At 40.2% G+C, this 26644-nt stretch overlaps 1 protein-coding gene across 1 annotated transcript in view; it reads left to right on the top strand.

Moving 5' to 3' along the window:
• rptor (regulatory associated protein of MTOR, complex 1) overlaps positions 1 to 26644 on the top strand; it is a 355394-nt gene that overhangs the window by 236827 nt on the left and 91923 nt on the right. The window contains exons 21-22 of the mRNA XM_068003988.1: positions 12996 to 13114; positions 23358 to 23461. Of these exons, the coding sequence (XP_067860089.1) occupies positions 12996 to 13114; positions 23358 to 23461 (223 nt within the window). The remainder of the gene's footprint in view (positions 1 to 12995; positions 13115 to 23357; positions 23462 to 26644) is intronic.

The raw sequence follows: 26644 nt of genomic DNA, 5'->3' as shown, positions 1-26644 counted from the left end.
GTAGAATTGAACCTGAAAATGTTACCTAACATTCCTACAATACTGAGTGATTAAAAATGTAACGTGATCAGCACGAGTTAGTGGCCCTGATATTTTGTACATTGCATAGGATAAGACAGTATGATGTCCAAATTGCGATGTGCAATGCTGCAGGAAATCTGATATTATAAATTAACACTAACGCCCATGCTTGTTCACCTGAGAAGTTGTTTAAGTTTTACTAAAATGCTTTCTTGTATGCAAACGGGCTTACCAAAAGGCTGGGATCTCACTAATTTCTCCATCTGCCGTTGAAACCCTCATCCATGCCTTTGTTAGCTCTAGTTTTTGACTCTTCCAATGCACTCCTGGCCGGCCTCCCATCTTGCACCCTCCATAAACTTGAGCTCATCCAAAACTCTGCTGCCCGTATCCTAACAAGTCCTGTTCTCCTGTGCTCGCTGACCTACGTTGGCTCACGGGCCGACAATGCCTCAATTTTAAAATTCTCATCCTTGTTTTCAATTCCCTCCATGGCCTCGCCCCTCCCTATCTCTGTAACCTCCTCCAGCCCTACAACCCTCCGTGATCTCTGCGCTTCTCCAGTTCTGGCCTCTTGTGCAACCCTGATTTTCTTCGCTCCACCATTGGCGGCCATGCCTTCAGCTGCCTAGGCCTTAACCTCTGGAATTCCCTCTCAAAACCTCTCAGCCTCTCTACCTCTCTCCCCTCCTTTAAAATGCTCCTTAAAAGCTACCTCTTTGACCAAGCTTTTGGTCACCTGTCCTAAATCTCCTTATGTGGCTTGGTGTCAAATTTTGTTTGATAATCGCTCCTGTGAAGCGCCTTTTACTATGTTAAAGGCTCTATATAAATGCAAGTTGTTGTTGTTGTAACCACCAGATCAGGAAGTGCACAAGTCAAGGAATTAATTTTAATTGAAGGCTGCAAACTACTGGATAATGTCATTTTGAGCAAGTGGATTTTAAATTTTCTCTCTCCCTTCCCCCGTCGCAGAAGTGGAATCTGCAATATCTGTAAAAGATTGTTTAATTTTGCCTTGCTTTTTCTTTGTGGATTTTTTAATATATTCACTATTAGTATGACTGTACACTGAATCACATCATTAATATCAGTTTTTAAAAATCAAACTTACAAGGAATTGCTATTTACAGACATCGCTCTTTTGATTCAAGCAGAATATGATGGCAATCAGGAGAACTAGCATGGAAGAGTATGAAGCCCCAGAGTATGAGGAGGCTTTATTAAAATAGATAGCTGACCTATTCTTAGTTACTATCTGTTTGATTTTAATTCCATACTGACGAATTTGGCAACTTTTCCAAGCCTGTTCTCTGATGTCATCACTTCTCGCTGTTTAATGAAAATATTTTTAAAACGCCCATGAGGAATAACAGACGTATGTGAATATTTATGAATTTGTGCAGTTTCTTTTTTTAAAAAAAACTGATGGTGATATCAAGTTATTGCTGAGACAATCCAAGATTATTCTGGGTGACAGAGTATTTTATCTTTTTGATGGTCTATTTATTCCAATTGTTTAGGGTTTTTTTCTAAATGTTAATCAGATGAACTTCTCTTGAAATGTGCACAAAGGCAACCAGTTTCAGGAAAGTGAAGGTTATTTCTCAATGGGCAGGCTGCCCAAGTCCTCATCAACCCACTGGGAGGGATCAGGATAAGGAAAATGGCCAAAGTGCATCAGGGTCTTATTTGTCCCAGGTTTTAGAACCACATGAAACTACCAATAAACTCAGTGTACCGTGCCTGAAAAGGGTGACCAGAGGGAAAGAGAGGAGCCTAAAAAAAGGCATAGCGAAACACAGCAGTAAAAAATCCCTTCTGTACCAAAATAGTAAGACAAGTCAGAAGAGGTGAAAACCATGAAAACTACAAACAAACCTGAGATTGAACACAAAATAGTCAATATCCTACAAGTATTCACAATGGAAGGCAGAGTTGCATGCCCTCAGCAAGCAAAGAAAACCCAATTAAGAGCAAAGACTTTGAAAGTCCTAGACAGGCCATAAGGGCTCAAAACAAATAAATCCCCTGGGATAGATGATATTTTATCTGAGTGCTGAGAGAGACTGGGGAGGGAATTTGTGAGGCGCTTCCAATCATTGTATCAATCTTGACTCAGTGGTAACACTTGCTCTGAGTCAGAAAGTTGTGGGTTCAAATCCCACTCCAGAGACTTGAGCACATAATCCAGGCTGACACTTCAGTGCAGTATTGAGGAAGTGCTGCACTGTCAGAGGTGCTGTCTTTCAGATGAGACGTTAATCCAAGGCTCCATCTACCCACCGGGTGGATGTAAAAGATCCCATGGCACTATTCAAAGATGAGCTGGGGAGTTCCCCTGCTGTCCTCCAACATTTATCCATCAATTTACATCACTAAAAAAGATTATCTGATCATTTATCTCATTGCTGTTTGTGGGACCTTGTTGTATACAAATTGGCTGTCTTGATTCCCAACGTGGCTACACTTCAAAAGTAAGTTTCTGTGCTTAACTTAAAAGTACTTAACTGGCCATGAAGCACTTCGAAAGATCCTGAAGTCATGATAGGCGCTATATAAATGTAAGTTCGTTCTTATTTGGGAGTCATTGGACAATGGAGCGATACCAGATTGGAAACAGGCTAACGTTGACCAGGATACGTGGAAACCTCCATGCTCTTCATATAGTGTAACGGGATCTTTTCTCTTGTTAGGAGCAGTTCTATGGTTGTTTCACATTAGTCTAAATGTTTTTCTTGTTGCTTTTAATTTGGTTCTTTTTTTACAATTAACTATATCAGTTGCTAGGTAACTTTTTGTCTTTGTAAATTAGTTTTGAAGATGCTCTGATATGTTTTAGTAGTTTTTTCACACTAGTTCTGTTACGCAGCACCTCGCATCAATACTTCGATATCAATACTTTGATTTCAAAGTAGTTTATTTTCCATGCCAAGTTCTTGGGGGTCCTTTCAACATCAGTGAATGGCAGTAGCCAGATTCAGAAGTTGCATATCTACCCACTTGCTATCTTGCCACTTGGCCTTTCCAGAGACAGATATCCAGCAACATTGATTTTGCTGTCTCTCCACATTGTATAGCTTCCAAGCTTTTGAAGACAGCTCACTGCTAACAAATGAAATACTAAGAAGGATTTCCCTTTGACTTCTGCAATCTCCTTCATCTCTTGCCAGGAATCTGCATTGCCACCTTCCATTGAAATATTGTCAGAACTGACTATTGCCAGGTTAAAAATCAAGTGCCCAGGCAATTTGTCAGGATAATTCTTTGGCAAAAGACATTTACCAGTACAATGGGCTGGTCAACATGATCTCTGGAACCTTGACGAGCTATGAGGTATTGAATAAATCTTTGACTACAGCTGGTTTGCCATGCACGTTGCAGAGCTTTCATTGCTTCTTCTACCATTGGTCTCAAGCAGCACCAAATTACATTAACAAATCTTAGATATCAGATGAGGTGTTTTCTCTGAAAATCCTTCTGAAGAAAGACTTCAATTCGGTAACTAAGTTATTGGGAGTCTCGCATCCCATGTTGCTGTACCAGGGCAACTCACCTGGCCCTTAATATATCTTTGGGCACATGTCTGCAGTCAACTTCACTTGAAGTAGCCTCATACCAACAGATGTCTATTCCTACGACACTGGTGGCCTCTGTACTTCAAGACTAGTCTTGGTAAAAGCAACTGTGTACTTCGATACCCAGTTAGATTACATAGAATTACATACATAAAATGTACAGCACAGAAACAGGCCATTCGGCCCAACTGGTCCGTGCTGGTGTTTATGCTCCACATGAGCCTTATCCCACCCTATTTCTTCTAACCCTATCAACATACCTTTCTATTCCTTTCTCCCTCATGTGTTTTCCCCTTAAATGCATCTATGCCATTCACATCAACATTCCACATTCTAACCACTCTCTGGGTAAAGAAGTTTCTCCTGAATTACCTATTGGATTTATTAGTCACTATCTTTTATTTATGGCCCCTAGTTTTGGTCTCCCCCACAAGTGGAAACATCTTCTCTACGTCTACCCTATCCTCTGCATTCGAAGAGAAGAATTAACAGCGTGTTAGGCCTCACTCATGGAGACCAAAGAAATTTCCGTTTGTGTATATAATGACTCTGGTGCAACAAAACTCAGTTTCAGTATTGCTCTCAATCCATGAACCTTCAATCTTAGTCTGAATTTACTCGTTCTTTCTCCTCTTCCCTCCTTCCCCAATATGGAGGTGGTTGTATGAAAAGGTGCTTCATTTATTTTTTCAGAAGTCCGCATACTCCTTTCAGGAACATCTGAGCTTGAGAGGTGAAGATGCTGTTTCTATCTCAAACCATGCAAAAGCTTCACTAAGGAAACCGGTTTTGTTACTTCAGTGTCCTCAAGAAGATGGAAGTTTGCTGACGCATCATGAACCTAAGCAGTTTGAAGAGTTTCATTCACAAGAAGTCAGGAAGTTGGTGTTCATTCAGCCATAATATTGGGAAAAGCTAGTTACCAGCTATTGACCGTAGACATGTACTTTCACATATGGATGAGAATCTCTGTTACAAAATATTTGATGCTTATTTCTATGTGAGTGCACTATTGGTAGACCACCTCTGCGTTTCTCAAATGGCTAACTGGGTACATGCAGAGCAAGGTGTGGTACAAAGCCGTACGCACTTGGTCTGTTCTGAGTTAACTAATCTCAGCTGGGATAACAGTTTGGATGATGCAGTTTGCCTCAGCAGCTCTGGCCTGAGAAGAGAGAAAATTGGCAAGGGTCCCATTCCTGATCACTACCCCTGACCCCTGCGCAGAAGTTTGTCTTTGTAGACATTGGTGAGGGCAGTATCAGGCTTTCTTTCTTGTGATGGTGTCCACCGTGGGAAAGCCTGCAAGCACTGACTTTCTGGGTTCAAAAAGGATGTATGGTGATTTTGGCGAGTACTAGACGACTGCTCACCTTCACAAATTGTACCTCAACAGAAGTCGATGCCTTTGGGAAGAAGAGAAAATTGGAAAACAAAATCCTCTTAGTTGATCTGGCTTTGTACCATTGTACAAACTATCCTTCGCAAATGATTGGATTTGAACATCGCTGGGAATAATCTCTTTACCAGAGCATCATGTTGCTTGATAAAGTAGCTTGAAAATTTCACCTTGTCCACAGAATGCAGGATTTGTAGGTTAGGGCAATGACCTTGAGATTGTTCCATTCAATCTTTCTGGGCATTAGTTCCCAAACTGCAACAGAGTTATCTCCTAGAAAGGAGGCATCCATGACCATAAACTTTTATTTCAAGACAAAAGTTCTAAGCAGGTTGCTTCTGCCAACTCTTACTGTACAGTTCAGTACTAAAACATACTTTGTCTTCTAATGGACCAAGAAGAAACACCAACCTAGTTTGGTATGCATTTTGCTGTACAGTTCTGCCATTTTGACAGTTTAATTTCTATTTGTTTTGCTTTTGACATCTATTTCTAATTTTATTAAGAAATGGAATTTTAAAAAATCTTTGGAATTGAAGGTTTATTATGTTTATAAATACCAAATGCAGTATGAATGTAGCGTATGTTCAGCAGAGTATCTAAAGCCATGATGATTGAATGCATGTTTATAACCAGGCTCATGTACTTGATTTTAATTGAAATGATTTACACGAGTCCTTTTAAATGGTGCAGAAAGTAAAGGTGCAAGCGTCAGGCTTAAATATTAGGAATTGTTATGTAATGATTGCACAGAGCTCGTAACTTTGTATCGCAATTGCAATTCAAGCTCCTAAAGGGAAAGAATGCAGTTCGCATCAGCAAGGGGTTTTACCTCTGTCTCCATTTCATTTTCATGCTAAATTCATGATTTAACATAATCTTTGACTCTGATCTCAGCCAGGGATAGTGAAGGGACAAAAATGAGTGGTAGGTTTTCTGCTTTTGATCACTAATGACTCCTATTGGAAGGAACGCATGTTTACGTATCAGGCAAAGACAGCATCAAACTCAGTTGTGAGGCCCCTGACTATCAAATAGCTTACCAACACTCTTTGTCAGGGCTTGCACATGAAAAATAGCCACTTGGATGAGGTACCAGAAGGTGGCTGTGACGCCAGTTTATGTCGACACTTTCAACAATTGGAATGTACAGATGATCAGGCTGCAGTAGAGTTATGTGTTGTTTTTTTGGGGGGGTGGGGGATCATAGAAAGTTACAGAACAGAAGGAGGCCATTCGGCCCATTGTGTCCATGCCGGCTGATAAAGAGCTATCCAGCTTAATCCCACTTTCCAGCACTTTGTATAAAGCCCTGTAGTTACCACACTTCAAGTGCACACCCAAGTACTTTTTATGTAAGTTGAGAGTTTCTGCCTTTGCCATCCTTTTCAGGTAGTGAGTTCCAGACCCCCGCCACTCTGGCTGAAAACATTTCTCCTCAGCTCCCATCTAATCCTTCTACCTATTACTTTAAATCTATGTCCCCTGGTCACTGACCCCTCTGCTAAGGCAAATAGGTCCTCCCTATCCACTCTATCTAGTCCCGTCATAACTTTATACACCTCAATTAAATCTCCCCTCAGCCTCCTTTGTTCCAAAGAAAACAACCCCAGCCGATCCAATCTTTTCTCATAGCTAAAATTCTCCAACCTTGGCACTATACTCTTAAATCTCCCCTGTACCCTCTCTGGTGCATTCACATCTTTCCTGTAATGTGGTGACCAGAACTGTATGTCGTACTCAAGCTAAGGCCTAACCAACGTTTTATACAGTTCTAGCATAACCTCCCTGCTCTTATATTCTATGCCTCAGCTAATATAGGAAAGTTTCCTGTATGCCTTTTTAACCACCTTATCTACCTGTCCTGCTACCTTCAGGGACATGCACTCTAATGTCCCTTTGTTCCTCTAGGGACATAGGAACAGGAGTAGGCCATTCAGCCCCTCGAGCCTGCTCTGCCATTTGATAAGATCATGGCTGATCTGTGATCTAACTCCATATACTTGCCTTTGGCCCATATCCCTTCATACTTTTGGTTGGCAAAAAGCTATCGATCTCAGATTTAAAATTAGCAATTGAGCTAGTATCAATTGCTGTTTGCGGAAGAGAGTTCCAAACTTCTACCACCCTTTGTGTGTAGAAGTGTTTTCTAATCTCACTCCTGAAAGGTCTGGCTCTAATTTTTAGACTGTGCCCCCTACTCCTAGAATCCCCAACCAGCAGAAATAGTTTCTCTATCCGCCCTACCTGTTCCCCTTAATATCTTATAAAATTTGATCTGATCACCCCTTAATCTTCTAAACTCTAGAGAATACAACCCCAATTTATGTAATAAATACACTTCTACACCTCTCAGTATCCTCCCAGTTATTGTGTACTCCCTTGCCTTGTTTGCCCTCCCCAAGTGCATTACCTCTCACTTCTCTGGATTAAATTCCATTTGCCACTTTTCTGCCCACCTGACCAGTCCATTGACATCTTCCTGCAGTCTACAGTTTTCCTCCTTAAGGCCAAATTTTGTATCATCTGCAAACTTCTTGATCAAATTCCCCACATTCAAGTCCAAATCATTAACATATACCACAAAAAGCAATGGACCTAGTTATGAGCCTTACGGGACCCCACTGGAAACAGCCTTCCAGTCACAAAAACACCCGTCAACCATTACCCTCTGCTTCCTGCCACTAAGCCAGTTTTGGATCCATATAGCCACTTTCCCTCGAATCCCATGGGCTTTTACTTTTTTGACCAGTCTGCCATGTGGGACCTTGTCAAAAGCCTTGCTAAAATCCATGTCGACTACATCAAACATGTTGCCCTCATCGACCCTCCTTGTTACCTGCTCAAAAAATTCAATCAAGTTAGTCAGACACGACCTTCCCATAACAAATCCATGCTGTCTGTCCTTGATTAACCTGTACCTTTCAGTTGGATCAATTCCAATAATTTGCCCACCACCGAGGTTAGACTGACTGGCCTATAATTACTCAGTCTATCTCTTTCTTCCTTTTTAAACAATGGTACAACGTAAGCAGCCCTCCAAACCTCCGGCACTACGCCTGTAGTCAGGGAGGATTGGAAAATGATGGTCAGAGCCTCCGGTATTTCCTGCCTTGCTTCTCTTAGCAGCTTGGGATACATTTCATCCAGGCCTGGTGATTTATCTGCTTTTAAAGATGCCAAAACCCTTAATACTTCTTCTCCTATGTTTGGGGTGGGTGGGTGAGGGGGGGGGGGTGGAGAAAAGACAACAGAGGTGTGTGAGAATTGTACAGAGACCACAAACCAGTGGCAAACCACCCCTGGAATTCAGCAGTGATCCTCTATTAGTTATATTCTATAAGGTACCTTTGTTTTCATTTGTGAAGAATAGCTTTCTTTGCATCAGCTTGAGTTGAACTATGTGTGGCGGCCTTAAAAATGAAAATCAGGTGTGGGACATCATAGGTGCAAATTCATCATCCGTTGGAGATGTAAGGTTCTGTGAAAACCTACATTCTCTGACATAAGAATGTGAAGTTTACAAGGGCATAACATTTTAAAAAAATATTCAATGTCCTTTGTGTCTACATTATGTAAACACATTACATTATTGAACACAAAGACTTCATTTTTACATTATGTAAGTGTTCTAAATATTCAGTTGGTATTCTATGGGAAATCTTCTAAAACTGCATAATTCATCATTTTGACAATCTTTCACACATAACAAGCCAGTCTTCATATAAATGTGATGTTTTTGCTAAATATTCATATGCAGGGCAGTAAGCTGCTTTCTCCCTACTCACTACAATGATGCATCTAATTCCTTTTCCTCCCGACTGCAAGAAGTTGATATATTTATGACAACGTATACATGATTGATTGACAGCTGGTTGGATATGGGTTGGTATTTCAGAAAATCTGCTGTGAACTGCATTAATCTGTTCTAATTGATTTCTGTGGTAACAGTTGTGTAACTGCTATTGGTTTACCAGCCATCTTGCAATATGCCAAAGACTAGAGTGTTCTGCAGGTTAGACGTCTTAGAAGTTGCAGGATCCAAATTAAAGCCACTTACACAGGTTTTGCCCATTGAGCTCTTCAATGTGTCTACAGTGACCACAGTCAGAAAGTCACACACCACCAGGTGAAACTCACCTTCAACTTGACCAATCCAGGCATGGCAGGATTGGCGTTTGACAGACTCATGTTTTTCATTTATATTTGTTTTTTGTTAAGTTCACATTAAATGTTAGCATTCTCACCACTGCTGCCACGTCTTGCCCATTCTTGACTGCCTTTTGTGATAGCGCCCTTTCCCATGTGCTTCATCATGAACAGTGAGCCAAAAGTTTGTCTGAGATCACTGAGTGCCTTGCTGCAATAACTCACCTTTTGTCCCCATCTGTCAAACAGGGATTTAAATGTCCAAATGGCTGCTGCCTGCAACCCGCCTGCTTTCCCATGGCATGCTTCACACAACACGGGAAACATGGTTGAGGCAGCATTGCCATCGCTTGCCATTATGGTTAATTACATTTATGCACATTTCAAATACTTTAAGTACTTGAATTGTTGGTTTAAATATCGTCCCGCTGCATTTAATTGGCGGCGGGACTTCCGGGTTTGGGAACGGCGCGTGCATCCAGATGGCTGTGGGTCGTGCGCATTTTTCGGCGGGTTGGAGCTGGGATTCCATCCCGCTCCAGAAATTCCCGATTTTGTTTGCCCCCAATGCACCTACACTTTGCTTTTAAAATCGTGCCCAATGTGCCTATGGTGACAATTAACAAGAAGTTCATTATACTCCAGAAGTCAGTCCGTTGGGTGTCAGAAGAGAGAGGGTGCCAAGATGCTTGTCTAATATTGTACGTGCAGTTTAAAGGTGAATTGCAACCATTGACCCTAATTTCAATTACCAAATTCATGTGAAATTCTCTATTGCAGTTTAGTGGAGGCCGAGGCATGCTAGTGCCTTCTATAATTTTCCACAATACTTCATAATCTACTGGGTCAAATGCTGACTTGAGCTCCATACAAGCATGGTACATAATATCCAAGAGAACTTGTTGTGCAGCTCTGTTGGAAGATATAGACAGAATGGCATCTGTAGTTAAACGATCAACAGTAGGACCACGTTTCTATCGTCTCGACTTGACTGAGCAGAGGCAGTAGCCATTGCAGAATTACATTTGCAAAATCCTCTCTGGGAACTGATGGTGATTGTGCAATAGTTGGAGAATTCACTGCGAGGGTGAGCAGTTTGGTGCATTCATGATGAGGATGAGATTTTGCTTATAATGCTGTGTGTCCTACAAGGTTTGTAAGAGTAGCCTGGAATATGCTTGGCCTTGGAAAGCTCCTCTGCATTCTGGACACATTTCCTCTACCAGGCTGACTTACAACCCTTCTCGACATACATAGGCCTACAGAAATCTTTCCAAATTACACGAGTCAGTCTTTCACAGTTGGTATACCAACTGATTCTGCTAGTATCTTGATTTATTCCAGCTAAACCTTCTCAGTAGCTATCAAGTAGTTGCAACTTGATCACACTAACTTTTAATCACTTCTCAGAAGTTTGTCATTTCATGCAGAAGAATGATTGCCTTGTACTCAACCCTCTGATCAAACACCCCCTTCACTCAATATTTTTCTATTAAAAAATGTCACTTTGATTTCAGCAGCCTACATATTATCTTCAGAAGCTTTTGTTGATGGCGGAGCACTCTCCAACAGATAATGGTAGATGGGATTGCAGATACTTATTAAAGATGAATTACAGTGCCAAGCCCATAAAGTATCACCCTTTAATCAGTTTTAAAGATGTGCTAAAGTTGTGGACACTTTTTTTTATTTGATGCCTATGATTATAAATAGTAACTAACCAGAACTCATAATTTGTCTTTATCCAATGTACACAATTATCTACACATTTTGGTTATTCCTCAAAATCATACCTTTTCTGAAGAAAATGTAATCATTTATGTTTTATCATATAGTTGCAACAGACAATGACTTGGCTGTCTTCCCAGTAGTCCGACATTCTCACATTCACAGGCTCATAAATTTGACTGTACCCACTAAAATATTTTCTTTTGATTAATTGGAAAATCCCTGGATTTCCCCTTTCCCTAAACCTTTTGCATAGTAAATTCTGTCAATGATGCCATTCAACAGGATCACGTATCCACTGTGTTGTTTGGATTGATTTCATAAGATATGGTCATCTCCTGGGTTTTGCAACACACTGTCTTTTCAGGCAGTGCATTGCAGATAATAACTTGCTGCATTAAAAAAAAATCTCCTCATCTCCCCTCTGGTTCTTTTGTCAATTATCTTAAATCTTCTCTTCTGGTTACTGACCCACCTGCTAATGCAACCAGTTTCTCCTTATTTACTCTATCAAAACCCCATATAATTTGAACACCTCTGTTGAATCTCCCTTTAACCTTCTCTGCTCTAAGGAGAACAATCCCAGCTTCTCTAGTCCCTCCACATAACTGAAGTTCCTTACCCTGGTATCATTCTGGTAAATCTCCTCTGCCCTCCCTCCAAGTCCTTGACATCCTTCCTAAAGTATACAGAATTGGACACAATATTCTAGCTGAGGCATAACCAGTGATTTTTTTTTAAAGGTTTAGCATAACGTCTTTGCTTTTGTACTCATGCCTCTATTTATAAATTCAAGGATCCCATATGCTTATTTAACAACTCAATGAACTAGTTGTGCCACCTTCAAAGATTTGTGTATGTGAACCCCCGGGTCTCTCTGTTCCTGTACCCCCATTAAAATTGTACCTTTTTAGTTTATATCGCCTCTCCTCATTCTTCCTCCCAAAACGCATCATTTCACACAGCTCTGCATTAAATTTCATCTGCCATGTGTCTGCCCATTTCACCAGTCTATCTATTCTATGTTCTTCTGAAATCGACTACTATCCTCCTCACTGTTTACTACTGCAAACTTTGAAATTATACCCTGTATACCAAAGCCCAGGTCATTTAATATATATCAAAAAGAGCAGTGGTCCTAATACCGACCCCTGGGGGACACCACTGCATACTTCCTTCCAGTCTGAAAAACATTCAACACCCCTCTCTGCTTTCTGTTTGTTGGCCAATTTCATATCCATGCTACTGCTGCCCCTTTAATTCCATGGGCTTCATACCACAAAGAATTGCACGTAACATATTTAGTGTGATTTGCTGCCCAGGTGCCACAATTTTGCTTAAGAAGTCTTGGAGGCAGTGAAAACCTCTGAGCAATATTCTACACCAAATCACTTTTCCTATAAATAGTGCAGTCTCTCAGGTAAGTATGATTTTCGGTAATTTTAGTCCTAGAGGTGAGAGCCTAATTTCCAATTGAATTTTAGTACCAGTTCCTAAATGGTTTTTATTAGTGTGTAATTTTAATGTTTTCTATTCTATTCCACTTTTAGCTGCTAAATTCTTCTTTACTACACAAGCATTATTATAGCTTCATTATCAATTGTTTACCTTCTGAATTATTTATGTATATCCTACAGCGTCAAAATAATTATATGCTTTTAATGCTGTGAGTGATGTATTGGGTCAAAATCTATGTTGTTACTGAGGTAGGAGAGAATTGGCTCCAAGCATTCAACTAATGAGTTCCCTAAAAGTGTGGAATAAAAGTATTGAAGGTTTTTGTAGCACTGATTCATTAACTACTTCCCTGATGTATTTACTTGTGAAGTTCATCTTCGATTCTGGAGAAATTGGCAACATTTCATGTATGCAGCATTTTAAAATCAGTTGTAGAAATGCTGATGAGCAATACATTTGAGAATAAACTTCTTAGTTGTTTAAGGGTTGTAAAGTCAAGTGTTAGATACCAAACCATTCCAAAAATAATTGACAATAGGAGGGAGAAAAGTCAGAGGTACTAAATATATCTAGTTTAATTTTTTGCCTGATACATCGATGAGTGAATGAATAGTGAATTTGTTTCCACTGATGAGCCAAAGAATTGCCTTTTCTTTTTAAAGGTGTGTCATTCAACAGTGTCTACACCCAGATTTGGCGTGTTCTGCTTCACCTGGCAGCAGATCCTTTCCCAGAAGTCTCAGACCTTGCTATGAAGGTGCTCAACAACACAGCTTACAAGGTATGGTGGACAGTAGTGACATTCCTTAAATATTGAATATTCAAATACAATGACCATAAAAGTGGCCCATTCAGTTTCCTTTAACTATCAGCTTGGCTAAGTTGGTAGCACTCTCACCCCTGAACCAGTAAATTATGGGTTCAAGCCCCATTTCAGGGCTTAAGTACATAATCAAGACTGACATTTTACTGAAGCACTGAGGAAGTGCTGCATTGTCTTTCAGATGAGATATTATACAAAGGTCCTATTTGCCTGTTCTTTTGGTTCAGGTGGATGTAAAAAGATCCCATGACATTATTTGAAGAACAGGGAGTTCTCCTGGTGTCCTGTCTAATTTTCACCCTTCAACCAACTCCACCAAAAAAATTAACTGGTCATTCATCTAATTGGCTGTTTGTGGGACCTTGCTGTGTACAACTTGCCTGCTTAATTTGCCTACACAAGTGACTGCACTTCAAGAGTAATTTATTGACTGTGAAATACTTTCAGACATAAGGTGCCATGTAAATACAAGGTTTTTCTTTCTATTCTACAATTGCACTTGTCTGAAGTTCTGAGACTTGGTATCTGTGTTGTACCTCCCAGTCCAAAAGATATACATAATGAAGCATACATTTGTATGTATGTACAAAAGTGTGTGTGTGTGTCTATACTACAAATTTTTTAAATGCTTATAAAATTCTTTTTGCAAGATGCATTTTTTTTAATGACTGATTGAACAGTCGTGGGACTAGCTGTTTCTGATTTGCTAGAGAAAGAGGCACTAAAATACATCACTGTTCTTAAAACTGAATATCCTCCCACTTGAGCTGTTCACTGGAGTTTTCTAGTAACTGTCATTATGTGACTTTTCCTCCCTTTAGCTGATCTAATAAAATGAGTTTTGAAGGGCTTTGAACAATTTTTTTAATAAAAAGTTCTGTTTGCCTGGGGGGAGAAAGAGGAGATTTTCTTGTAATGAGGAAAATGGCAGGATTGCACCAATGGGTGTGTTAGTAGTGCAGATCTACCGTAGATACCTTCTCGTGTTCAGTGGTGTCAGTCGCTCCTGTGAACAGTCGGAGAGTCTTACTCTTATGGGAGTTGACTCTCACTGCCCTATAGCTGCTGGCACGATTGCATAACCCAGGGATGTAACAATATCATCCCCCTGTGATCTGTACTAGATATTTGTGTCTTTCAAATGAATGCTTCTTCGACCTCTCCTAAGGCAGATAGACCAAATACTTGGTGAGGCGAGACCCAAATCACCAAACTGCTCTATTTCACTGCATGTGAACGTATAAAGTGCTAATCATTATCAAAGCTTCCTATTCCACTTAGCTTCCCATACACAAAATAATGAACTCACTTAGCAGTTCAACATTGATGGACTATCTTGTTCATATTTTCAGAATTATCTTGCCCTCTGTACAGCTACTGGCTGTTAGAAACTGAATCCCTGAACTTATGGCCTTAAGCCTATTGCAGAACCCCCTCTCCTTGCCGTCTGCTGACTCCAGTGTTAGCTTTCAGTCCAACTGACTAACCCCACTTAAGAGCTGAATCCACCAGCCTAACTTGACAGTGACCCTTGCTGAATTCAAATGAATATAGTTGTCACATTTGCAATACGTGTAAACGATCACTTGAATATTAAACTATCTTTCATTGTCCCCAGCATGCTGGTTCAGCTGTCATGTCTGAGTCCTAATCTGAATCTTCTGGTTGTCCTATGAATTTAGCCCTTTGAAAGCTAGGTTTAACTCAATAGTAGCATTTTTATCATTTATTACACCAACCCCCTCACCCTCCTCCCTTATTTCTTTCTTCCCCCCCCCCCCCCCCCCAATAAGCATATTCAGAAATCCTAAAATGTGACCAGGCTTAACTGAGATGTCTCGCACAAGGATCAGTGGCTCAGAATAAATTTTGGCCTTCAGCCTAAAGTCATCTGCTAATATATTGGCAATTATATTGAGTGACATTTGAATGAGAGGAAGATCAATGAAATGTTGTAGCCCGTACAGTACAAGATACCCAAGTTGAATATATGTATGTGTATCTGGTGTGCACTCGCATATCTCAAGCTCTAGAAATCTCAGCTGCTTTGAAAATAGAGAGACTGTCTCCTGAGGTACCGAGGAGAAGATCAGAGCGATCTCAAAATTCAGAGCTGTGGGAAGCTGCAAGCAGTTTTACTCATCTGTCTTTCTTTGCTTGTAGGGGTAAAGTTGAAATTCTACAACCAATGAATCATTAAAATGGAAGGCTTTGTAGAGGGGAAAACCTTTGCATTTGAGCATCTTTTGCTTGCGCAGGTTATTCATTTGAGCTGGAATATTGAAAATTGTTGCTGCCGATTGTTTTCATTTTTGAACAATCTATAGCATTTATATATCACGTTCAACTGAGTGGCTGGTAATGTGACACGATATGTTCTTCTTTAAGCTTTTTGTAAGGATATTAAATCCTATTTTTCCCCAAGCAATGCATCATCTACATACAGGAAGGGGAAGACAAGTTAACCCCCTTTCTCCTGCTTCAACAATGACATTCTGGACCTGCCTGATAGTTTAGTGAATAAATGCAGTGGTACAGACCTAGAAGGTCGGAGTTACAATCACTAGTCTGTGCTGTTACCTTGAGGCCAGCCAAAGGTGGTAGATGCGGAGTTGCCGTTGACCTCCGCTTCCTGAACCAGCCAGGAGAAAATTGGCCTGTGGTCTCACTTTTGATTGCAATCCAGAGACCCATTGCCGGAAAGTTCCTGCATGTGAATGTTGGAAGAGGATGGGATTAGATTTGGCTGTTTATGGCCTTCATAGTTTGACACTTTTACAAGTGAAGAATGGCGACTTAAGCAAAGTACTGGCTGCTAATGGCCGTATTCGAGAGGTGGAAATCGTGGAATGGGAGGAAGTGGTTCTCCTTCTGATTTTATGCTTTCTATTTGAAGGCTTTCTTAAAATATTTCAGCTGAGATCAGGGACTCATTGTTGTGCAGCATAGAGCCTTCATTACACCACTGATGTGACACAACACATTGGTACTTCAGTGCATGACACCCCTGTGCCGTAAGTCACTTGCTCCCTTTTTTTGAGTACGTGCCTTCTGTGCATTTCCTTTCACTAGTTCGTGCCACTCTTACTTCGCTCACGCCTAACCGTCACTTTTAGATGTCACACCTCTTTCTCACACTATGGGGTAATGTAAACTTAACCTGCCCAGCTAGTAACTTGTGGGATTGATTTGGGTGCTTGTTTTACACCCCATCAAACTTTACTCCCCATTGATTTCACACCTGAAAAGTTAGCTTGTCTGTTCTGTCTACAGATACAGACTGACCTGGGCATTTCCAGAATTTTCTGATTTTGTTTTAGTGTATCGTCCATCTCTCTGCTCAATGCCACTGGAGATCTGCCAATATATATTTCTGAACAAATATTGTAGAGCTGTACTTGATAAATGTCAGGTTGCTTAATTCACATTTCTCTTCTTAATCAGCAATGTTTTCTTGTAGACTGTCACCCTCAGGTGACATTACTGACCATGGAGTACATTGGAGACACTATCTTTAAGGTTTTACCAAGCATAGTTGGGCCTAAGTTTTTCCTTTTAAGAAGCATTGATATCGCCTAATGGTTTTCTGAAGTTTTTTTTTTAATTACACCATCTCCAGCTGCCTTTCAGTCTTGAAATAGGTGAAATGTTTAAGAACATAAGAAATAGGAGCAGGAGTAGGCCATACGGCCCCTCGAGCCTGCTCCGCCATTCAGTAAGATCATAGAAAGGTTACAGCACGGAAGGAGGCCATTCGGCCCATCGAGTCTACGCCGGTTCTATGCAAGAGCAATCCAGCTACTCCCTATCCCCGTAGCCCTGCAAATTTTTTCCTTTCAAGTACTTATCCAGTTCCCTTTTGAAGGCCATGATTGATTCTGCCTCCACCACCCCCTCGGGCAGTGCATTCCAGATCCTAACCGCTCGCTGTGTAAAAAAGTTTTTCCTCATGCCACCTTGGGTTCTTTTGTCAATCACCTTAAAGGTGCCATCATGTCTGATCTTCGACCTCAACTCCACTTTCCTGCCCAATCCCCATATCCCTTGATTCCTCCTAGAGTCCAGAAATCTATCTATCTCAGCCTTGAATATACTCAACAACTCAGCATCCACAGCCCTCTGGGGTAGAGAATTCCAAAGATTCACACCCCTCCGAATGAAGAAATTCCTCCTCATCTCTATCCTAAATGGCCGACCCCTTATCCTGAGACCATGCCCCCTAGTTCTAGACCCTCCAGCCAAGGGAAACAAGCTCTCAGAATCTAACCTGTCAAGCCCCCTCAGAATCTTATTTGTTTCAACGAGATCACCGCTCATTCTTCTAAACTCCAGTGAGTATAGGCCCAACTGTACTTGAGCATAAATTACAGTTTCTTCATGCACAAAGCTTCCCTCCGAGCAATCTGAGGCGCTGATCCAGCTCTGCTATGTCTGCTTTGTAGCCCTTACTGCTAGAGCTATTTTCCAATTTCCCTGTCAGATTCTGAAATATAAAAGCAACATCTGGTGGTTGATTTGCAATGGAGCTAGCGAAACCAGTCAAGCCCTTTAAGTGAAAATTGAGGGAGAGCTTCAGGGCAGCCAATTTATTTCAATGAACAATGAACTAAGTATAGCTAAATCAAATCAACAATGTTTATACGGAAACTGAAACCACTAAAATAAAATGAGTTGGATATAACTTCTGAAGTTAAAGAAACATTAAAGTCAGATTTCTAATTTATCAAATTTGTACTCCACAACACAAAAGTGTTGATTTTAGATGTAAAATAGCATCATGACACAAACATGCTGACAGAACAGATGGGTATCAGTTCCCAGCCCTACTAAATCAGTTTGTTTTAAATCACAGGAACAATTCAAAGAACGGCAATCTTCATATTATTTATATTGTCATTTGCCTGCAGTTTCCAAAAGGCCTGTTGGAGACGAATTCACCAACTTGACACACAGTTGTTGGGGCTTTTTCTCTGTAGGTTTTTTCCTGTTGTAAATAGATTGAAATTTTCCTTAAGCACGCCGAGGTTTCCCGTAAGCTGAAACCTGCATCTTTATTCTCTGCCATTTTTAGGTTAACGTAGCTCAAGCCCAACATTTAACCCTGATTGCACTGCCTTGCTTCCTGGAGCATATTTAGGATGTCCACCACAGCTCCAGTCATCTAGACAACAGAAAAATATCAATTCTTAGACCCCATTTATGCAATCTAAAATACTGTTCAATATTTATTTACGAATAAAATGATGTACAAAAGGAATGTTTACTGGGGAGAGATCTTAGATCAGTTCAAAAAGGGTTAATCTACCTTTTTCAGAAATATGCCATTTCACTATTTCTTCAAATGTAAGAGTTCCTTTGGACAAATGAACTTGAGGCTCTTTCCTGGGCACATAGTGTGCAGTGTTTCAGGATGAGCTGTTACCTATAGAATATTTTGAGCCGTAACCGGCCATGGGGCCTGGATGTGTTGGTCAGAACTGCTGACCACTGAAATGTTTGCATCTTTTGCCTTTTCCCTTTGAAGGCTGGTGTTAATCAATTATGATTGAAGGAAGAATGCCATGAGGATTTCATAGAATGTTAATTAAAGTTATACCCCGACAGTTCGATTTACATCTAGACAAAATCACCTTTATTTCTGATCAACAGGTACATGCCCTTCCTCACAGCTTACCCTCCTGTCTTCCATTTTGTATCTAGCAAAGAGACCAGATTCCATTTTAACCCTAACTAAAACTAAAGGCACAATTCCTATCTTCAGCACAGTGTTGTACACATGCACAAAAGGCCACATCTATGTCTTCCAAATGGCTCTACAGGAGAGGGGAGGCAAAAGACAGTATAAATTCAGGAGAGTGACGCAGGGTGCTGGTTTTGGCGTTTCTCCCCTATGACCAATGTATAAAGTAAAAGAACCATTGGGAATTTCTGTCCGCTTGTACCCCGTATAGTACATTTGGAACCCTCGTTTGTTCTACTCTGAAGTGTGAATTTATTTCATCACTATTTAGGAGGTGCAAACTTAATTTGATCTTCTATTTGTATATGGTGAAGTAGACTCAAGAAGTAATTTAATTATTAATGCAAACATTTATTTTCCCCTCAACAATTTTTAATTATTTGCGAAACCTAATTTCGTCCAGGACTTGACCACTTTCAATGTCTGAGAAGGCTTTTCTAGACCCCATCTGCACGCATAATAGGATACAAGAAAAAGCTTTTAATCTGATCACCTCTCACCTCTAGCTTCCAGCTTCTCCCTCTCCATCACAATCTTTCTTGCTTATTTTCCTTGTGCTGTTATTCTCACTCTTGCTCTTCCTCATTCTCCCGCTCGCTCAACTGCCATCTCTCATGCTATCTTGCTCTCGCTGTGTCATTGCAATAATGTCAGAGATTCCTCTCTTGCTGCTTCTAAGCTCCAGAACATGGTCCTAGACACTGTTCCTCCTTCCTGTGTCCCCGTTGTGATTCTTCCCCCTATAATCTTTAGGTCTTTAGGTGATGCCAAGCTTCGGTTTTAATCACTACCTCCTGATCTACCTAATTTTTCCTTTTGCTTTTTTTCTATCTTGGTGGTTTCTTGTGCAGTGGAATTCAGCTGTGCACCTTGCTTTCTCAGAAAAAAAAACAGCTAACTGAGGGAATAGATATTTCAGCCAACCAAGGGAAAACCTCATATGCAACTGTCCAATCAGCATTGTTTCTGATACTGATTTATAACGTTAAATGCTGTAAAGATATTGTAAAACTAGTGTATTGGATAAATGTTTCCAGTCTTTTAACTCTTTCATAATACATCACTTCAGAAAATATTAACACTTTCAACAATAGGCAAGGCAGAAGAGGCCTGGATTAGCATAGATTAATTAGCATAATGTTTGGTCACCTCTCAGATTTGAGTTCAAAGCCAGCACAGATGAAAGAAAGAACTTGCATTTATATAGCACCTTTCATGACTTAGACGTGCTTCACAGCCAATGTGAAGAGCTTTCCTCAGACTGGAGCTGAAGCATATTGTTGGGCAGAGCAGACGTTTTGCTCTGTATCTGCCTGATGCAATAAATGGCATGAGAATGGTTAGATACCTGAAGTGCTCCATTCCCTGCTTGTCCTGTCTCATTTTGACAGATACCAACATTAACTAAAACATGTTTTAAATCACAGTTCAAACTGAAAGCAGGAGGAAAGCATTTTTAAAATTTCAGTAATTTTATTTGAAGATTGAAAAATATTATTAATTAAGAACTAATGAGGAAAAACTGCAAACTAATTAGTGATTTGTGAAATGCTTTTGAGTGTATACAAACCTGCAGTTTCATTAGGTGTCTGGACGCTGAAAAATACTGATGTGAGGAACGAAACTTGGCAGACAATGCTGACCAGCTGCCTACACATTTTACCTCGGGCATCTAGTGAGGGAAAAAAATAATAAAACCTGTTTGACAACCAGAAAAGCACTGCAGAACATTTTAATCCATTACAAGCAAGAAATATGGCAGTGCAAATAGTGGGTCATATTGTGAAAACTACATCTTTATTGAGCATAACTACAACACACATACTGCACTTGAAAAATCTTTGTTCTTATAGGTACATTTCTTTTTCTAAGCTACAGCTTTTCTAAGCTAAGCGAAGTGAAAGTGGTGCTTACATCATGTGAGTGGTTACTGATAGGTCATTAAAGTAAATTGAAAATTATAACCCTGCTCCCAATCTGCTCTTGAACTGAAGAAAATTGGAATGTTTATAAAGATGCAAGACTGTTCATGTTTGTTCATTTCATTGCATGTTTAAATTCAGTTTCATGGTCATCATTATTGCACACGTACTGCTTGTATATGTACATTTTAATAATATCATCCCAGGGATCTCTAACACTCAAATATATTGAGAGTTATGGTAATGCGAAAATTGGTCTCCATAGTCATAGTTACTTTGCCAGTTACCCATTTACTGGAGTGGATCTAGATTTGAATTTAATGTTTTAAACTGGATTTGTGGAGAAGTGGTTGCGTTCCAAAATTAATTATCGTCTATTCTAATTCCACATTTGGATTTAACAAACTCGTTGTGAAATGGATATAAATGTCCCAACAATGTAATTGTTTTAAACATCTGAAAAATCTGTCATTTGAAAGGCTGATTCTAATTAAAATAAGGGTGGGAAGAGGCAGATGATAGAGGCCTGCTACAATTGACCACTCAGTAATTTTTAACTTTTAAAAATATTAAATACAATATTAAATATCCATGGGTAGAATCCACTCAATACCTTCCTTGGGGCCAAGTTTGCACTCACTACTGCCTATTGAATTGGGCACCTGTCTGGATGTTTATTGATATCGCCATACAGGAAATTATTTTTGCTTGCCGATGTGGATATGATCAAGTAAAGTACTGAATTTTCAGAAAGCATTTAATAATTTCCTCACTGGAGATTTCTAGCTAAAACAAAAGATCATGTCTGGATAAAGTAATTGATTATTGGCTAAATTGGAGAGACAGTGGTAATGGTTATAATTAAAGCCATTGAGTCTCCCAAAGAGTTGTTATACATTTTGTTTGCAGATAGTTTTGGTAAAATATGCAGGTTTCCAGAAGATAATCCAAGATCAATGTCATTGAAGTTGGATTTTGAAGAATGTTCTCCTGTTCAGAACAAAGAAAAAGTGGACCTGGGTTCTCAGCTAAGAAAACCACTGGCAAAATGTAACTTATAGAGTAACTACTTTAATTTGTTAGTTACATTGCCACTTAACACAGTGAATATGGCCTTTGTTGAAGCAGATTCTTAATTCGGTGAGTTAAAAGGATTCACCTTAGTGTTGAGGTTTGAAGGAGATGAGAATCGTCTAAATGGGTCCTGTATACAGACTAGATGTGTTTCCTCCTTCTCATTCTTTACTTTGAATTTCACAAGATCTCAAGGTAGATATGAATCAGGAAGGTCCATCTTGGCTCATCAGTTGAGAAAGAACCTACATTCTCCCCCTCACACCACGCAGCTGCTAAATGGTGGAATGGTTTGTACCTCATGAAGTCCATTCCATGTATTAATTACACTTCTGTGTGAGGATGAACTTCTTGATATCAATCCTACATTTGCCAGTTGCTAGTTTGAACCCTCTTGTTCAATCGTTAGTATAATTTAAAAGATTATTCTGGACAAACCTTTTACAACTGTCTACACATATATCTCCCCTTTCAGTCACCTCTTCAAGTTTGAAAAGCCAGTTTTCTCCTAGTGACTTCATCCTCTGATGTTGGGGATTGATTGCATGGGTTTTGTCAGCACCACCTCAAGACCTTGTGTCTCGGTGACCAGAACTGGGCCCAGTGTGCAGGGTGGGGTCTGATCAGGCCACTACACAGTTTGGCTATTTAGAACTTTGTTGTCTTGCTGATTATAACAGATTACAACCTGTTTATTTAACATTTTGAGCTTTGACTTTCTGAGGCACTTTTCAAAATAACAACTGTTCAGTGCATTTTCTTTTTCTTTCCTGTTATCAAGGGCAATAATTTTGTTGAATATTATACCAAAATGAATTGACTTTTTTTTTGAAAATAATGCAGAAATGATGGAGTTTATAAAAATAATTGGATTTTCAGTTTTCAATACAATGTTTAAAATTCTTGTAAAATACCGTGAGTGATGCTGAGCTTCTAGAGCTACATAATGTCAAAACCATTTGAGCAGGAAAATTTGCTGCACAGAATTGAAACACTTCCAGGAAACAATTCAGTGCAGAGGCTATTAGTGATTTAGGCATGCTTACCAACAAATTTTTAAAACAAAAACACCACATTTCACTGATAAAACAAATATTACATTTTGTTGAAAACTCACTTTTTACTTTTGGAACAACGCAACTTTGGAACTTGACATTGATGTTCAAGATTTGGGGGTCCTTGGTCTTTCTAATCCAGTAAAGTGGAATGGCTAAATGTAACTGAAGCTAGATAAACACATAAGGGAGAAAGGAATAGAAGGATATGCTTGATGGGGTTAGATAAAGAAGGTGGGAGGAGGCTCGTGTGAAGCATAAACACCATCATGGATTTGTTGGGCCGAATGGCCTGTTTCTGTGCTGTACGTTCTATGTAAATGATTATTTCCATGTGATATATTAGTGCTTGGTATATGAATTCATCAAAGTATTAAAAAGTGACTATTTTGATGAATGTTTCCCTTCAGGCTACAGTTAATGCCCGACCGCAGCGCATCCTAGATTCCACAAACCTCACACAGTCTGCGCCAGCCAGCCCTACCAGTAAGGGAACACACATTCATCAGGTTGGGTAAGTCACTGATGCCGGGGTAATACCTTGTCTGATACTGTACGTTCTTGCGACAAATTGTTCTCAACAAGTTGTTTTGTATTTAGCTTTTTTTTTCTTCAAAGCTTTGCAGTAAATTGGATTCAGTACATGGTTGCTGGTAACCACATCAAGGTGTACTAGAGCGGTAACTGCTTTTTCCAGTGTTAGAAAAGTCTGCAATTCGATACTCAAGTTTCAGAGCAGAGGTATCTATTAAAAGTCTTTTGTGTACACCTTAACTTATTTCCTGTGTCACAAATTTTCTGTTATGCTTTACATATGAATCTTTGTAAGAGGTCAGCATTTGTGTCACACCAGTAACCGTTAATTTAGATGAACAGTAGGGTTTCTATACTATTAAAGCTTTCAGGGCTCCATACACTAGGTGGCACTGCACCTGCCTAATGTGTCTCCCAGTCCAAACTACCTCTGCTGATTGATAATATTTCAATAAAAAATTTCTCCTACCCCATCACTGCTCCATGTTCTGTGCTGCTGATAAGGTCATACCCCCTGGCTTTCCTGCCACCACCACTATGGCTTCTTCCTACACCTGTGCACAGTCTAGATTGCCTGACATCTGGCTCATTTCTCCTCCACCTTCTACCCCAGGGGTGGAACCTGCTGTGTGCCAGCCCCATGATGCCCATCCACCACTTCCTGCCACGGTTGGACCGAAGCCTGATGCCTCCCATTTGGCCGCCCGAGTCTGCCTGTCCTCATTGCCACTGGGGCCCCATGACACCCGCAGACTCTGGGTGCGAGTCAGCTTTGGGGTGGTGGGGTTCCAGCACAGAGACAAAAATAGAGAGACACCGAGGTGGTGCAATGGGGAGTGTATGAAGCAGGGCCATAGGGTGAGGTAAGGGGACAAGAGGAAGGGTGCTGAGACAGAGGGTTAGCTTGTGGATGCGATGAGGAGGTATGGGATAAGAAAAAGGAGGGAATGGGGTAGGGGAGGTGGAGGGAAGCAGGAGGTTTGAGGGAGAGGGAAGGGATGCAGGTGAGAAGCAAGGGGCAGGGTAGGATACTTAGGTGAAGGTATATTGGGAAGGGACAGGGACAGGGAGAAGACACCCTTAGTCTGTTCTCTTCCACCATCCAACCCAAAATCTGACCTCCGGTCCTGGCCACATCCCTCCCACACCCATCACCTACATTCTGAAAGTCATTCAGTGGCCCACCCACTGCAAAGTAATCCCTCACCCCAAGCCCGATCCCTGCCCTCTATGTGGCACTCACCCATCTGTATCCCTAGCTGGATCCTTCCCGTAATCAGCTCCTTGCACCTGTGTGACTTGACGGCTCCCTTCCCTGCCTTACCACACCACGTGCAATTCCCACCTGGAAGGCAAGAAGAAAAGAAAGCAGAGAGAGAGAAGCACAAAAGAAGACAAATGGAGAAAGGTAGACAGTGAGAGAAGCAGCAATATAAAGACTGATAAGTTAGAGACTGTATGCTTCAACTTACTATGAACAATATCACAGAAGATCCACTGGTATTGAGTGAAATTTATGGAGCAGCATCTTGTGTCACGTTCAGTCTGCTTAACAACCTGAATCCTCAAGATCTGGATTTCATGTTAAGAACATAAAGTCCTGAATGAGAAAAGGCCGTTTGGCCCATCATGCCTGGTCCATCCAGAGTTCTAATTCTAGCTAAGCCCAATAGGCAGCGGTCATGCATCTATAAAGGTATTATATCATTGTCTGGTGAATCAATCAAACACTTTCATCATACTTTTTTATAGTTACTTTCTATAGAATTTCTACTGTGAATCTAAACATATGAGAAATTATTTCAGATAAACTGAATAGTTCTGTTAATCTTGTGGCACTGTGAGCTTACCATATGTGTACAGTATGACTAATAGTAAAATAAAGTAAATGACTGCTTATTAATTTAACTTAATTATAACCCAAGGGTATATTTCATTTTAAGAACAATTATAGCAATGTCTCTCCTCTGGTCTAGGGATGTCATTATTAATCAGTACTTTCCTAAACGGTTCCTTTATTAACTCCTTTAAGTCTGGTTTAAAAAAAGTGCTAATATCACAAATCGATTATCATATTATGCAGTTTATGAAAAAAAGGTTGTAATACAAAAATCTGTGAAAGTACAACTATTTTGCCAGCATGAAGTTTCGCCAAGTGAATAGCTAAACATTTTTATCTATATACTGAACATAAATTATGAGAGAACCATAGAAGTTTATCGCACGGAAGACGACTATTCGGCTCTTCGTGTCTATGCCAGCTATTTGCTAGAGAAATCGAAAATTATTTCAAGAGTTTACCCTCTGCCTAGGTTCAAATCATCTATGTACACCAAGAACAAAAGTGGACCCAGCACTGACCCAGATGTCCACCCATCTACCATAACTCTTCTACCTGTCCGTCAGCCAACTTTCTATTCATGCTTCTACATTTCCTTTTGTGCATGGACCTTTTTCTAACAATTCTCTTGCAAGATCCTTATCGAAAACCTTCTGAAAATCAATATACACTGCTTCAACTGCATTCGCTTTAGCTATCCAGTCGGTGACCTTTTCAGAAAACTCTCTCAAATTTGTCAAACCTGACTTGCCTTTACCAAATCCATGCTGGCTGTCCTTGATTAACCAATGCATTCCTTAATGTTCACTAATTTTATCTTGAGCTATGGTTTCTAAGAGTTTATCCACAATTGGTGTCAGACTAATTGGTCCAGACCTGACCGTTTTATCCTTCGCGCCCTTGAAGAAAGGTGTTACGCTGGATACTGTCCAATCGCACAGCACAATTTGCATATTTGAGGACTGAAAAAATTATGACCAGAGCCTCTGCTATCTCCCCTCTGACTTCTTTCGACAGCCGAGGATGCCTGTCATCAGGGCTGAGTGATTTATCCACTTTGAGCTCCACTACTTTTTTTCAGAACCCATTCTGTTTCTAGTTATCGTAACAATTGTTCCATATCCTCTGGTACACCTATATTCTCACCATTGTTTGTAAAAAGCTAGTGCAAAGTATTTAATATTTCCGCCATACCTTTATCCTCCACAATTAGACTTCCTCCTTCATCCCTGAGTGGTCCTACCCTCTTAAACTATTCTAACTCTTTATATGCTTATGAAAGCCCTTATTAGCTTCTATATTATCTACTAAGTATTTTCATGT

Source organism: Heptranchias perlo, chromosome 23 (genome assembly GCF_035084215.1).
Source record: "Heptranchias perlo isolate sHepPer1 chromosome 23, sHepPer1.hap1, whole genome shotgun sequence".
NCBI lineage: Eukaryota > Metazoa > Chordata > Chondrichthyes > Hexanchiformes > Hexanchidae > Heptranchias > Heptranchias perlo.
This window is presented reverse-complemented; position numbering and strand designations above follow the sequence as displayed.